The sequence below is a fragment of the Larimichthys crocea genome, chromosome XXII, assembly GCF_000972845.2.
Source record: "Larimichthys crocea isolate SSNF chromosome XXII, L_crocea_2.0, whole genome shotgun sequence".
In the NCBI taxonomy this organism is placed as follows: Eukaryota; Metazoa; Chordata; class Actinopteri; family Sciaenidae; genus Larimichthys; species Larimichthys crocea.
Window position 1 is genome coordinate 8,893,488 of NC_040032.1, and position 16,089 is coordinate 8,909,576.

Here is a 16,089-nt window from a genome sequence, read left to right on the forward strand (position 1 = left end):
TTTGGTTTTATACACTCCTTCTTTTCTGTGTACAGCTCTTGACATTTTTCGATACTTTGCTGCTATCTCTGAACTCCTGCTGTTGTTCATCCGACCACAAACATTCTGAATATAGTGCTTATTGTTACATATTTGTTTGATTTCCGATGAAGCCACGTGAAATGAAGTGTGTACCTTGCAGAGTGAGCCCTCCTGTACTCGTATTAAGGCACTTGAATGTCTCTTGGTTGTTGTAGTTTTCTGATAGTTAGCACCAAGCTGTACAGTTCAGTGGAAGACGACCGTCCAAATGTTCAGTCGCTGCTTTTTTTGTTTCTGTTCCACCTGCTCGTGTTTGAGGGTTCCACTTTTTCTCCCACCCTCTAAAGTCCATTTCAGACAAACACAGATCAGGGTGAAGGGAATGGGCGAGTGCAATGCATGCAGAGACTCTGACAGCTGGAGAAGATCCAGTGATGCTGAACACGTGCCCAGTTTGATTCCAGCTCTAGGTTCCATCTCCAGACTAGTTTACAGAAGCTGTTGGTTTGTGTGTCTTCTAAAACAGTGGCCATTATATGAGTGCCATACTATATTGATATGGTAAGATACGGTGTTACCTTGGAAATCACTGTAGTGCTATATTTGCATTGATATTGTCATTAAAAATAAATTTTATATAATGAACTTTACACAACAAACGGAGCTGTTGCATGTTTTCATGCCTCGTGTTGGAGGTGGAGGGGGGGTGGAGGAGGGTGGAGGGTGGAGGAGGAGGAGGGTGGAGGAGGAGGAGGAGGGGGGGTGGTGTAGTGGACATGATGTTCCCGCTGCAGCAGGTGGTGCAGCGCCTCCAGCAGCCATGTGGGGGCGCCACCTGCACTCCATCATGCATCAGCTTCAACAGCAGACTCGACCAATCAGAGAGCAGGGTCATTATTCTGCTGGTGGAGGCTGAGGAGGTGGAGGTGGAGGTGGAGGTGGAGGTTTGCATTAAACATGATGGTGTAGCATGGATGCATGCTGCCTATAGGAATGGAATGGGGCCCTGTAACAGGCCTCTCCGGCTCTGGCCGCATTCCACTCTGCATGCCAAAGATAACAGGGCCCCTCCCCTGCAGATCTTCATGACACCCAGGAGCCTCACACACGTGACGACACGCGCTCACAGCCAATGAAAAGACGCCGTTGAGCCGGCGCGTCATTGGCTCTGCGGGTTGTCTCTCATGTGAGGAGGGAGGCTGATTGGCCAGGAGGGAGGATGAGGAGGATGGAGGTTGTTAAGGAGGATGCATGGAGGAGGGTGGGGGTTTACCGCAGTATCACTGGGTTTCTGCAGCACTCATCAAAACTCTGCGGCATGCAGACTGAGCTGGGGGAGGCGCACACCGGGACCTGCCTTCACTGCTGCCATCATCCAGCCTGTGCGCGTTTCTGACTCCATCCTCATCCACAGCTCTTTATCTGCACCACCTCCCTCTCTGTACTCCACCCATCACCTCCAGCACAGGCGCGGGCTCCACACTTGTATGAGAAGATGGCAAAGGATGGAGAAAAAGGCGAGTGGAAGGACTTTATATGGAACCCGAGGACGAGGGAGTTCCTGGGCAGGACGGCGAGCAGCTGGGGTGAGTACAGCAATGCAGCAAAAACCCGGACCCGGTCCCGGTCCCGGGGCTCTAACAGGTCCCTGTGCTCCATGTTCAACATGCTTAATGAGAAATGTTGTAAATGTGCGTGTGTGATGCTGATGGAGGCTCCTCAGAGTTTAATGAGAGCAGCCTGCATGCGGCAGAAACACTCTGTTCTTTATGTTTCTTGCTCTGCGCACTGCGCTCCATCAGGAGGGTGGAGGCAAATGTTCTGTGAGGAGCAGCAGCTCTCAGATCAGCTCTGAGGATGCTGCAACATGGAATCTGCTGCAGAGAAGCTGAAGCAGAAATGTGTCTGCAGCTTCACCCGAGGAGCTTCAACATGATGTCATTCATTCCCCTCACCCTCCTCCACCCCCTCGGGAGGTTTGGAGGAAGGTCCAGCCCCGTGCAGCCTCCATCAGCAGCACCATCACACATACATGCTGTCCTCTTTTTTTCCAGCCTGCCATCCTCTTCAAAGATTCATGCAGGATGAGGCGCATATGGTTCTGTTCTAATGACATTGGAGCGTTTTAATCTGGCTAAAGCCGAGGGCCAAATGCTATTTGTATCACCTCCAGCCCGGCCCCTCCCGCCCAGGGCACAGCACTGAGGGATTTAATCCTAATCTAATGACTTCATTGGCTGACGGGGAACGTGTCGAAGATCCAGAAAGAAAATCACTGATTGAGGGTCTCTGAGTGTTTGTGCTGGGTTGATTTAAGGTTCTCTGAGTGTTCTGTTTCATGAATGGACCTTGGTGCTGTTCGTGCACAAGCTTCCTTTGCTGGAATCCTCCCGCAGTGTACGACTTAATCCAGCTCAGAGCGTCCCGGGTGCTTTAAGGTCTGCTCGCCTTTTTTTTTTAAGCTGTGCTCTCTAAGGCTCATTAATTAGGCTATTTCTGTCCTCGTCACAACATGTAGGTCTGCTGGAGCTGGCATTTCACCTCACGCATGCACACCGCGTGGCTTCATCCATTTCCTGCCTAGCAGGCGTCTTTAAAGAGCTGATCTGCTCTGTCTCATCATTATGCAGCATCATGAACGTCCAGAGCTTCAGATCAAAGATCTCTGCTTTGTGTGAGGAGCTCTAATGATGCAGGAGCAGCAGAGAGAGGAACGCTGTTCTGATGTCACGTTACCAGCTGACAGCAGGTGAACACGTCAAGCAGCTTCCTCCATTTAAAGCAGGACTAATTAAATGTTCTGCAGCTCCAAAAACCAACAAGAACAAGAACAGATCCACGCCGGCTGCAGAGATCTACAGGAAGATAAATGCTGCAGCTGTTTATTCATTTTCACTTTGTTTGATCACTGATTCACAAAGCCATTGAGCAGCGTGTCCTCCTGATTAATTGTGAAAGAAAAGAGACACCTCCATCATTGAAGTAAGAACAGGATGCTGGACCGGCCCCGGCCGGCTCTTTTGTTCTTCGCTTTCAACTCCAGCCTGCAAACAAAACCCGGCTGAAAGAGAGACGCTCTGCTGTCCATCATCGGCTGGACTGAGAGGGACGGCTGTAAACCCAACACCCTGTCTGCCAGGGGGGAAGCCACCCTGCACGCTCCACCCCACATGCATGTGTGCACATCCAGTCTCCCCAGGGTGGTGTCATATTTGTGGTCAGCAGCCTCCACCCTTCACCCTGCTCTGTCTGGATGTCAGAGAAAAACACTTTGTCTTTTGGTTCCAGGTTTATATTTAATGACTCAGCTTGGGTCTCCTCCATGCTCTGCCGGTCATTCAGCTCAGGCTCCTGTGGTGCAGCTGGTTATGGATTATTTTTAACAATGCAGGGAGGAAGATGCAGCTGATGCTGAAAGAGCTCCACACTGAGGGTGGGGTGGAGGTGGAGGTGGAGGTGGAGGTGCAGAGGCACCCAGCTGGCCTCAGGTGTTGATTTGTCATGGAAAGTTTCCTCTGTGGAGACAGACAGCTGCTTCAGGATGAATTCAAACGTTCCTGATTCATATCTTCATGTTGCTGTAACGTGATCTCTGCGGTCCTCTTACACACTTAATGAAACCGAGCCGGCCCGTGATGGCCTGTAATCTCCTGACCCCGTGGCCCGGTCTCTGGGGGGTCCTTGTGTTCCTCCTCCTCCTCTGTCATCGTTCGTCCCCCCTCTGTGGACCAGAGACTCCATCAGAGATCCGTTCACACTGTTTCAGGCTGTGAGACAGATGCTGCAGCTGGATGCAGTGGACAGACACCACAACACGTTTTATTAGAGCTCAGATCTCATCATCAGTCCATGAAGATGCATCACGGTGACTATGAGCTGCACAGTGTGATGGAGCCGTCATCAATAACTCACAAAGCTTTCACTGTTTCTCTTTCCTTAAAGGCTGCAGGTGGATTTATTTCCTCTTGCATGAGATAAATGTTTAAAAAGCGACTTTAATGTCTGTTAAACTGAATATTAATAAGATATATATAATAATCTTCTCTCTGTGTCTGCAGGTCTTATTATTCTTTTCTATGTAGTCTTCTACATCTTCCTGGCCGGCTTGTTTGCGCTCACCATGTACGTCATGCTGCAGACTCTGGACGACCACAAACCCACCTGGCAGGACCGGCTCTCCACACCAGGTGCGGGAACTAAAGTAATGACAGGAAGCAGGTGAGCGCGGCTCACGGTCGGTGTGGCGGCGTGTCTTGACCTCCCTGCTGTCTCTCTGTCCCTCACAGGCATGGTGATCAGACCCAAAGCAGACGAGACCTTTGAGATCGTCTATAACATCCAGAACACTGAGAGCTGGGACCTGTACGCTCAGGCGCTGGACAAGTTCCTGTCACGTAAGTCTGCTGTGGATTATCCAGCCGTATCCGCTTCATTGTTTTTACCTAATAAGAGATAATTCCTTCACATGAGTCATAAGCCCTCACCCCATCCCCCCTCTGCTTCCCCTGCAGCCTACAACAACTCCATCCAGGCCCAGAAAAACGACGAGTGCACCCCGGACCAGTACTTCGTGCAGGAGGACAGCGGCGACGTGAAGAACAACCCGAAGCGCTCCTGTCAGTTCAACCGCACCATCCTGGAGGACTGCTCTGGAATCGGTGACCGTTACTATGGTTACCAGGACGGCAAGCCATGCATCATCATCAAGCTGAATCGGGTATGAAAGAGAAGGAGGGGAGGGGAGGGGGAGGAGGAGAGAGATGGTGTTGCTAGGAGACGTGGAGCGAAAATGAAAGTGGTGGAGGAATGAGGAAGAGATGATGGAAGGACGATTTGATTTGAGCCAATCAGTGCTGACGATGTGTCTGTGTCCCTGCAGGTGATCGGGATGAAGCCAGGAAGCAGCGGAGACGCTCCGTATGTCACCTGTGGTGCAAAGGTAACCCCTCCCCTCACAGCAGCAGCTTCTCTCCTGTCGCTCGGCTCCATCCTCCCTTCATGTTTCTGTTGTTTCATTCTGTCTCATCTCACTCGTTGTTTTTTCATTCAGCCATACAAAGTTGGCAAAGATGAATGGGTAAGGACGGGCAGAGTCTGTAGACTAGGATCATGTTGAACACAGCAGTTAGTTAGACTGTAGTCATGTTTCTATGTGTGCTGGGTGTGTATGATGTGAACGATCTCTCAGGCTCAAACTGACGACGCTGTTTCATCCCTCAGAGAGAAGACTCTGAAAAAATCGGACAGCTGATGTACTTCCCTCCAAACGGCACGTTCAACCTCATGTACTACCCTTACTATGGCAAGAAAGCTCAGGTACGACGAGGTCCAGTTTAACTCATGAATGAAAACATCGTCTTTGGGCTGAATTTAAAGAGCGTCCACGTCTTTGCAGGTCAACTACTCTCAGCCTTTGGTTGCCGTCAAGTTCCTCAACATCACCACCAACCAAGACGTCAACGTCGAGTGTAAGATCAACTCCAACAGCATTCCTGAGGGGAGCGAAAGAGACAAGTTTGCCGGACGAGTGTCCTTCAAGCTGAGGATCAACACTAATAACTAGGTTGACCTTTTTTCATCTCCTCCTGTCTCCATTCTCTGCAACATTGCACATACACAGAAACAAATCTCAGTATTCACACCCTTTGTAGGATTTGTTTACAGCCCCCTCCGACCCCTCCGGCCCCGCCTGCCCTCAGATATCTGGGGGACGTTGTTTGTCTTAGTCGTGTGATGAGATGAGGCGAGTATTTAAAAAAAAGGGTGGTAATCCTGTCATTATTTCTGTCTGTGAGCTTTGGGACGACTTCTTTTCTGTAAATTAGTTTGAGGTGACGTCTATTTATACTGCATGACAAAGTACGGGGACGTAAAGGAAGTGAACATGTGTTTTCAAACGTTTGCAAGGATCAGCAACATTACCACGTGATTATTGCTGCTCCCCCTCCTGCTGCCTCCTTATAGAGAATCCCTCTATATATGAATATACACACGTCACAATACAAAATGTGTATATCTACAGTATTTATACGGTATCATAACCTTATATCGGTATATTTTGTTGCACTTGAAAAGAATAATCCAAACAGACTCGCGTTTATCTCGATGGACGGATGCAGAGATGAAGCCATTTTGCATGTGTGTGTATTGTCTTTAGTGTGCTGTGAGGGCAGGAGGCCCCGAGACGACCCACCTCTGTTTCAAACCCGCTGACCACCAGGGGGGGAACCACACTGTAATGTACCACACCTGAGCAAACAGCAGCAACAGACAGAGGGGTGAAACAGGCATCTCCAAAGTTAGGTCAAAACCTTTAAGAGTGTGTGTGTGTGTGTGTGTGTGTGTGCTTCATTCACAGCTCCCATTTCATACTGTAGGTCGGGAAGTTGCATGCAATGTGCAATATTCATAAAGTGGCGTACATTATGAATGCTTGAGTCATTATTTTCGCCAAACGGAGCACGACAGGTTGGAGACGTCATAAAAAAACAACATCAAACGAAAAGAAGTTCAACCAGCAGCAGCCAACATTTCCTTCTCTTTGAAATATTTAGACGTTTCTTTGCGTGTTGCATCTATTTCACGTATCAGAAATAGATGCTGTTGTCATATTTTGTATTGATTTGCACTGAAGTGTGCTTCTACTTCTTTATTTTTGTTAAGTACTGTACATCTGTGGAGGAAACAGTTTGTTTCATCCTCTAAAATATTCATATTCCTCTAAAGGTCGAGTAGAGTTTTGAACACGTGAGTTCTTAGTGTGTCAGTTTTGTCTCGTAGGCGTGTAGGAAACCGACAGATTGGCACGTTTAATTCTTATTTTTTTGTCGTAGTATCTCCACTGTTTTATGAATCGGCGTCACAGAGCGGAGCTGAATGTGATGAAAACACACCTGCAGACATCGGCACACACACTTTTTTTAAACAGCACTGAATGGAGTGTGACCCCGACGCGTCACTGCTGCAGAATATGGAACGTGGCCATCTGTTCGCTGGCTCCACTTCATCTCCTTTCAGAAACCTTCACCTTCGTTAAGACGCTTCAGTCTGAGTGTGTGTTCATGACGAAGCTCCAGCTCTTTTTGTCTTTTTGTTAGTTTTCTGAGACAGTCCACAGGTCGGCTCACATGCTTTTCTCCTCTGGCATTCCTGCAACAGTTACTTAATTTCACTGTAATCTCTTAATCTGGTTAGATAATCCAGAGCAGGCACGCTGAACTTCTTTACCCTACTTCGTCGCTCCTCCTCCTCCTCCTCCTCCTCCTGCTTGCCTGACTCCCCGTCAACGTGCTCAGATTGGTTCATTCATTTCACCTCAAAATACTTTCAATCTTAATTTCCCCTGATCATAAAATCAGCTGAGGCTTATTTTTTAAAAATCACAACACAGAGAAATAAAATGTTTCATGGCTCGTGTGCATGCAGAGATTTAGTCCTTCAACCAAAGATCTTCATGACAGTTTGATCCTCAGCAGCTCCCTGTGTTATTAAAACGCCTCCTCTTCTTCTTATATAATAATAATAATAATAATAATAATAATACGCACAAAAGGAACACGTCTCACTAACTGACAGAACAGTGCCTCCTGGTGGACAGACAGTGTTGTTCCCCCAGTGTCACAGAATGTCTTTTGTTTTCTCCATTTATCAGTTTGTTTGTTTCCTCTGTGATAATTTGGAGATGTCCTCAAAAAGCAATATATTTATTTCTTCTGTGGCTGTATGATGTATTTATTGGAACAAAATCAAAACGTATCACGCGAGAAGGAAGAAACGGGAAAGAACGCACACAGTGTGCTTTATCGTGATGGAACAATATAAAAAAGTATTGTTTTCTTTATAAAGAGTATTTTTATTGCTATTTTGTTGTAAAGAGGAGAGAATGTATAAGCTTGGATTGTATCATGTCATGGGAGGTTTTCATCATTTAATTCAACAAATGGCAAAATGTCAACAGCTCTTTGGAAACGTTTTTTTAACGTTCTGTCATTGTTTGAGTCCTTTCTGCTTCCTTGAAGCTCGTGACGTTCAGCAGTGAACGTTCTCTGAACACTGAGGCCCATTGTGTGTGAATTAAGTTATTAATAGTGAGTACGTCAGAGCGAGCAGAGAACGTTCATGTGCAGAACAAAATGACGACGCAAAGTCAGAGAGTCATCGAGGAAGAACGTCGACCCCGACCCGGCCCCGACCCGGCCCGACCCGGCCCCGACCCGGCCCCAACCCTCGTCTTAAATCGTACTATTGCCTAAAAATTGTGGTGCAAGGAACGTTCAAGAAACAAACCCCATGAAATTAGTTGAGATACTCAAGGATGATAACTCTATTCTGGATCTTTATTTAAGCTCTTACTGTATGTATATTTTTGCTCATGTTTACTGCAAACCAAGATAGAGAAATAAATAAATGTCATTTAAGGGAACTCAGACTCGCACCTCATTTTTTTTGCCTCCAGTGTCACATGACGACAACAGAAGGGATTTATTATTCAGACAGACGCTGAGATTAACGTGGAATAATCCAGCGTGGATCCTCTCATCGGCTTATTATGACTCAAAATTTGTTAAAATGTTGTACAGCTTTTTTGTAGAGGACGGAAAAAGAAGCCAGCCAGCGTCAAAAGTAGCTTCAGGTGGATGTAATCTAATGTAATCTAAAGTAATCTCATTCGGTGTAATCCCCGCAGTGCCAGTGAGCAGCAGAGTTAACCTGCGAGCGCAGACATGCTGAGAAATGAAAGGTAAAAACAAAGACGGGACGTCCACGTGTCCTCGTGTCCTCGTGTCCTCGTGCTCGGATGATCTGAAGTGAACTTGGGTTTTATCAGAAGATGTAAACACCATCAGCAACACATCACAGGTCAAAGGTCACGGTTCAAGTCTTGGCTGGATTCCAGTAAAGAAAAGATAATTGTTCATAATCATAAACTCTGACTGCAGCGTTCCTTCAGGAGGAGCGGCTTGATGAGATCACAGCTGAAGCTCGCCGACCTTCACTGCGACGCCTTTTCACCGTCTCCTCCTCAGAAAGGCAGAGCAGGGATTACGCAGCATTAGAGGAATGTATGTGTTTGAAATAGTCTGATCAAGACGAGCTGCTGCCGTCCGACGCTCTCCAGATCACAATATGAACCGTGACATTTCCTCACAGCGATGTTACGGAGGGAGCAGATCGTCTCCTCCATGCTGCTGAGCAGAGAGCTGGCCCTCTGCTGGAGGCTGGGTCACATCACACAGTTCAGAAAAACATGAAACTTTCTGTCTCTTCAAAGATTTTTAATCATGAACATGATACAAAAACTTACAGTGTAAAACCTGCACACTCACACCACAGTCACTGTGTAACACCTCATCGTCCTTCAGTACATGTTGATTCACTTTAATCACAACAGATTGGTCCCATATTTTAGGGAATCTAGACCTACCGGCCTTTGGGTTAATCACCGAGAATGAACTACAATTAAAACGTCGCTTAATTTGAATTTATTTTAAAAAATCTGAAGCGTGTGAACACCTCCGCTCTGACACAAGAACCCGTTCTTCTTCTTGTTGTCGGATCGCTGTAGCTGCGTGGTGTTCATGCTTTCCTGTTTAATAATTCACAGCCTGTGTTAAGTGGGCGTAGATGCATCATCAAAGTGCTTCTCTAATTTGAGGTCAAGTCCAGACGTGATCTCATAAATCCTGACAAGGAATGTCTCGAGACTGAAAGCGAAACGTCAGTTGATTGTTGACACAGCACTTTGGTTTGCGAGGGGAAAATGTGGCACATGTGAGTTCATTATTTCCTTGGAAAGTTTGGCCCTCGCTTGTAGCTTGGAAGTGCAAAACAGTAGAGGCTGTATGTCCGGTCTTTCCTATGGCAGGTCCAGCATGCCATTCTCCTCCAGGGCTTTCTGTGTCCTGTCGTAAACCTCTCCGATGGCCCGAGCCACCCTGTTCAGCACCGCACTCAGCTCCTCCTGGTTCTGCACGCACACCAGCTTGTAGAAGAAACCCCGCTCCGGCAGGGCGATGAAGGCCAGCTCAGCGGCCTTGCGGATGAACCAGGCGTGGTGGTTGGCGAGCGTGTTCTGGTAGGCCTCCCGGCACAGATCCGAGGGGCTCCTGAGCCGGCCGCCGTCCTCCGGCATCTCAGACAGCTTCTCCAGGAAGAGCTTCAGCCAGAGCAGGGCGCGATGCAGACGCAGGAGAGTCCGGCATCCGGAGTCCGTCTGTTGGTGGAAGTCCACCACTCCATCGCTCAGCTCCATCGCGATCATGGAGTGGACTGAGTGGTAAGCACCAGTCTCCACGTTGTTCTTTGTCCCGCTCCCGATCTCTGGGCTCACAGGGTTTATCGAAAGCTCATCTGGGCCCAGTTCGGCTTCAGGGCCCTTTTCTGTCAGCAGGGCCAGCTGGCGGATAATCGAGGTCTTGGTTTTTATCTCTTGAGATATCATTCCCACCATCGGGCCGAGAGCTTCAATAAACCTGAAGGAGTGACACAGAACAGGAGGAGACATTTACAGTCCAGATTAAACCATAAACTCTGACTTCATGACTCGTTAACAAGCTTCTGCTGATGGTCTCACTTCACGAGCTCGTCCCAGCTGGACAGATAGGGCTGCAGCAGCACGTCCGAGGTGTCCGCCGGCGCAGCCAGCAGGTGCGAGAGCAGCAGCGACACCTGGAAGGTCTGACCAGGGCACACCTCCAGGATCTGCAGGCCCTCGGCCTCGTCCACCACGCTGCTGTTGTACAGCTGGTGAATCTGACAGAAAGGGGGGATGGGAAGTAGCGTGAGTGTCGGGGGGACAAAGAAAAGTGATTGACCGCATTCAAATCGGCCATCTGCTTCACAGAATCACCCTCAGTGAGGACAGTGCTGCTCTTACCTTGTTCTCCTGGTTGTAACCTTTCAAACAAGAATCCCAGTGGTAATCCAAACCTCCCTCTGCGGACACATTGTGAAGAGAACGAGGAGGACAGTCAGTTTCTGTTTGCACCGAAACAGACGATTCTTTATCTGGTTCTTCACAATCTACAGAACAATCTCAGCAACCACACATTCAGATCAAATGTTGATAGGTTTGCTTTTTCTTTTTAGTTCATACATCCAGCATTTATAAAAACAAACATTGCTTTTTATTTCCAGGCCAACTTTCTGTCTCTCTTAGTTTTTGGTCTTCACCGTCTCCTGAGGGACACGTTTGCCTCTTTAGCTGCTAAATGTTCTTTTATGTCCAGCAGCTGCTGAACAGAAGAGATCCCTGTTGTGGCCGACAATGATGCTCAGTGAAGTTGAGCTGAAACCAAGCTCTCACCAACCACTAAAAGTCTGTCAGCAGTTTACTTCACTGTCCATCATAAACTCTGTAAATCACAGAGAGTTGAGGTGGAGCAGCCGGAGGACATCAGAGGGAAAACCAGAAAACATTTCCTCCATAAAATATGATCCAGTTTCACCAGAATCAGTGAAATAGTTGCTGCTGTGTGACTTACGGCACTGAGAGTGTTGAGTTTTAATCCTCACCCACCCTGTGACTGTCTGACCTCCTCAGCAGACATCACATGCCCCATCGACTACATCCAATCCAAACACACCGTTATTAGGTTATAAAGCAAAATAAGTTGCAGTTATGATAGTTTCAGCATCCTCTGTAATAAACCTGTGTGAACTCAGAGGCTCCTGCAGGTCTGCAGACCAGCGTTCAACCAAAAACCACAGAGAGACATCACCCACGAGTCTGCCATGTGACTGCGTCATCAACAGAAACATCCTCTGCCAGGTACCTCACCCCGCCCGACCAACAGCTGTCAGAGAACTGACAACACACTGACCAACTGTGGAAGCTGCCAAAAAATGTGTAGAGGGACGTGAAGTCTTTCCACGACGAGTAAAAGTCGCGTCTAAATTTAACTTTTCCTAAATGAGTTTGTTCATGCTTCATGTGAAAAACTCTCAGCTCGCTCTGACGCACGACTCTCGAATCTTAGAATTTAATCCAAGCTGGAGAAGAAAGATCACATGGTCACAGCTGAACATTGTTTCACTGCTCAGCAGCTCCTGCGACATGTTTGGACAAAAGTTTCTCACATGAAACGAGAGTCACTGTACTTTATATTCTCATATGAATGTTTTCTATCATTTGAAACAAGTGAAGATATTTTAGAAATAAACAAAGAACAGCATGTGCAAATGTCACGACAGTGAAAACAGCTCCGCTCACGTTCACATTCACACATCACACACACAGATATTTCATGTCAGGTTGTTAAAATCATTTTTGAGTGCAGAGAGCAAAAAGTGGCGGCGGCGTGATCACCATGCTTCATTCTGCAGCCACCGCACCATGTGACACATTCCTGATCCGGAGCATATGCAACTCAGACAAGGGAGGGATTGTATAGATTAGTACAACATAGAAACCACACACATAGAAATATACTCACGGAGCCACAGGGAGCCGAGGAACAGCAGCAGGACTACGATCGCTGCAGCTGCCTTGCTCTTAACACCCATCCTGTGTTGTGGAGAAATCGCTGCAACCGGTGGTCAGTGGTGAGTTCAGGAGCCTCTGATGTCTGATGCTGTTTTATTTACTGACGCTTGGCCAAGAGAATCAGAGACACTCTCAGAGTTCATCAGAAGTGCCTGAGTCGGTCTCACATTCTGCCCAACTCATCCTGCTGGATCGACTTTAATTAAGATAACACCACAAATACTACACGCCCAGAATTAGTCACAGAGAACTGTTGTCTAAGTTAAAAGAAACGTCACGGCCAGCTATCTGTTCAGTCCTTTGACCCTGGACCCCACAGTGTTGAGATAGGCTGGAACCCAGTGAAAGACAAACAACTAATACTGCCGAGGACCTCAAGACCCACACGTGACCCCGTCTAACCTAAGGAGAGAAAAGTCCATAACATCCTGAAGTCCAGTTTGTCTCTTTGTCTTCTTATATATGAACTCCTCTGTGTCTCACATGAGTCTCTGTCCTCCTCTTGCACTGGCTGCTGTCACCACATGGACCCCTGCCTCGGACCGCCCCGGTCCTCTCAGATCTTTCATACTCTCCCCAAAACCCTGATTTCAAAGTTCACATCAGAAAGCTCCGGCTAACAGCTGCTGCTCTGCTGCTCGTACAGCCTCTGACTTTCCCCTCACTCACGCCTCTCTCTCTCTCTCTCTGTGCGATCCCACCTTTGTTTCTAACCGGTATGGAAGCTGCCCCTTTTTTCCTCCTGTGGTGTTGCTCAATCTGAGGGTCCAGAGATCAGCCGAGTGCAGCCACTGGCTGATAAAGCAGAGTCGATATCCGCCAGTAACCCCCTTCCTCCAGATTCATCTTCGAGATATGAGCTATACGCCTGGTCAGTTCGAGTAAACACTTGCTCCCTCGCCTCTTCTCCACCCACAAAACCTCCTCCCACCAACCCAACCTCCTCCCACCTCCCTCCCTCCTCTCTATAACTCATTCATACTCAGCACTGAGAACGGTACAGCCTTTAAAACGTGCGTTCATGTCAGATAAACACACGCACATTCTTCCCAACCCTTCTATTTATCTTTTACTAAAGTCATGACCAGCTCGAGTTGAACGTCTTTGTTGATTCAATCATCTGCTGAGCACAGATACCAAATCCACGTTTGTCAATGAGTGACAAAGTCTAACCGAGCTTATCGAGCCGGGGCACGTGAAGATGTGCTCAGGCTAATCTCATTCTAGATATGGCAAAGACATCCAAACAAAATGTTTCATTTCTAAATGATTTAATGACTTCATGTGGTGTCCAAAGTCTGAGTGGATCAGGATGACTAATGCAGCACGTTCAGGGTGTTCCCATGATCAGCACAACCAGGGAAAACCCAGAGATCGGTCCCTGTAATAGCTATAGTGCTGCTGCTGCTGCTGCTGCTGTGGGGGGAGGTGAACAGGCATTGAACCCCACAGTCAAGCCGAACCACATGTGTGCTCGTGGAGACTTAACAATGGCATTTTGCAGCAGAGGAGCGGGAAAACAGTGAAAGCAACGAGGGCATTAATGACTGAGGGGGCTGGGAGGGGCCGGTCATGGGGCTTTTTAAGTCTGTGCAACCAATGGATGATCCCATCTGAAAGACGCAGCGACTGACAGCTGAATGGAAACATGTGACCAGAGAGCCTCGGACTGATTGACTCCACGCAGCTCTCAACCTAAATGTGAATGAATGACTAAAAACACGTTTTAACATAGAGATTAGAAACATGTACACGCATGCAGCACCAGCAGACTCGAACACATGGTATCAATTCACGCTGTGCGTGTGTTTATGTATGGAAGTTCAGTAGAGCGGGAAAAAAGTATTTTGTCACTGTCAGATGTAACCAGACTGTGTTTTCCATCCGGAGAGTCAAAACATTGAACCAGCACCAGGATGAACTCTGATCCAGAGCTGCTTGTTTCACATGATCAGAACTATGAAATAACACTTATGTAATGACGTGGTAAACAATCAGTTTTATATTTTATGTTCTTCAACCAGATGGATGGCATGTCTCTGCAGAATGTCACCATCACACCTCCTCCTCCATGCTTCACGGTGGGAACCACACATGTAGATACCAACCGTTCACAAAGACACGGCGGTCTGAACCAGAACTCTCAGATTTGGACTCATCAGATCAAAGTCCAGATTTCTTCTGGTCTGATGTCCATTCATGTGTTTGTTGGTCTCCCTCAGTCATTCAGACCACTTCATGTTGACATGTGTCTGCTACTCGAGTAGTATCTAATCTGAGCTGCTGTTAATTGTTGATTTGTGAGGCTGCTAACTGTGGTGAACTTCTCTGCAGCAGAGAAGCTCTTGGTCTTCCTTTCCTGGAGACACTTCCATCAGAGTGTTCTGGACTGACTGACCTTCATGTCTTCAAGTAATGACGGACTGTCGTTTCTCTTTACTTAGCTGAGCGCTTCTTGTCATAATGTGGATTACTACAGTAGATGAATAGCTAACACGACCTCTGAATGACAACTGGTGGTTCAAACTTTTTATTTGCAACGAGCATTTTGTAAACTCCTGAGCAGATTTACATTGTGAGAGTGAACGAGACATTTTTACATGATTTAACTGTTAGACTCTATCCATGCCTGAATGACGGGCGATGCCGATTTAAAAAATGTTGTCACATACAGTCCAAACTGCATTAACTCTTTTTATTGATAGTGCTTAGAACAGTTAGACACGCCTGTCCGCCAGGCTGCATGTGGATTATTTTGAAGGACTGCTGAACGTAACTGGGTGAAGTTGGGAGAAACATGTTTGGCTCTACGGAAGAAGCTAGAAAAGCAAACAGTGGAGTCTGAAGACAGGAAACACCGACCTGATCCCAACATATTTCTGGATGCTTCCTCAATCTTAAATTCTGTTGCCCCTCTGGTTCTTTAATATTGTTTTGCCCCCTCGGTTACACACTGCAGCTCTGCTCTGTGAAGCTTCTTCTGTCTCGGAGTGTGAGACACATAATCTGCCTTCTGGAGGCTCCAGTTACCTTAAAGAAGCTCATCTCTGTTTCCCTAAATGTATATTTAGAAGTACATCACATACTGTGCAACTCACGTAGCGCATTCCAAAGATCGGTCTGTTGCCCTTGTCACTTCACGGTGACACGACTTATATTACTCACAGCACTAATTATACGAGCAAATTTAGTATCGGGACTGGAAAGCAGGTTTGTACTTTTTACATATGGAGCAAATTCCACCTCTGTTGGAAGAAGTTATCTGACTTATCACGATGCAGATACGAGTCTCCATGACTTTTATGAGCATTATCTGCCTCCTCCAACCCGCCACACTGTGCTCTGCAGACCCTGTCTCACCAGGCTGGCTCCAACATGTTTTAATACAGTGGATCTGCACTAAGCCTGCACACGTTGCTGCATTCACAGGTTTCTTTGTACAAGTAAGCATCACCTTCCCATCAGAAGAGACAATCATCCTACAATATCAATTCATAGGAATATAACAGGTGTGTTGGAGATAAACAGCACAAGGCTTAAGACATTTTATCCGTTAATGTCCTGCACAGAACTGGCATCACGGC

At 47.2% G+C, this 16,089-nt stretch overlaps 2 protein-coding genes across 2 annotated transcripts; one reads left to right on the forward strand and one right to left on the reverse strand.

Annotated features, from left to right (window-relative positions):
• The first annotated feature begins 1,245 nt into the window (after positions 1-1,245).
• atp1b2b (ATPase Na+/K+ transporting subunit beta 2b) lies at positions 1,246-8,443 on the forward strand. The gene is made up of 7 exons (XM_010753491.3): positions 1,246-1,607; positions 4,080-4,208; positions 4,308-4,415; positions 4,533-4,738; positions 4,901-4,960; positions 5,242-5,337; positions 5,417-8,443. The coding sequence occupies exons 1-7, from the start codon at positions 1,517-1,519 to the stop codon at positions 5,582-5,584; spliced, it is 858 nt and encodes a 285-aa protein (XP_010751793.1). The 5' UTR covers positions 1,246-1,516; the 3' UTR covers positions 5,585-8,443.
• An 840-nt stretch (positions 8,444-9,283) lies between these two features.
• Positions 9,284-13,453, reverse strand: gltpd2b (glycolipid transfer protein domain containing 2b). Its single transcript, XM_010753489.3, has 4 exons — positions 12,456-13,453; positions 10,898-10,956; positions 10,595-10,773; positions 9,284-10,493 (listed from the first exon to the last, which is right to left on the reverse strand). Exons 1-4 carry the CDS (start codon positions 12,523-12,525, stop codon positions 9,878-9,880), a joined length of 924 nt encoding a protein of 307 aa, XP_010751791.2. The 5' UTR covers positions 12,526-13,453; the 3' UTR covers positions 9,284-9,877.
• Between the last annotated feature and the right edge of the window lie 2,636 nt (positions 13,454-16,089).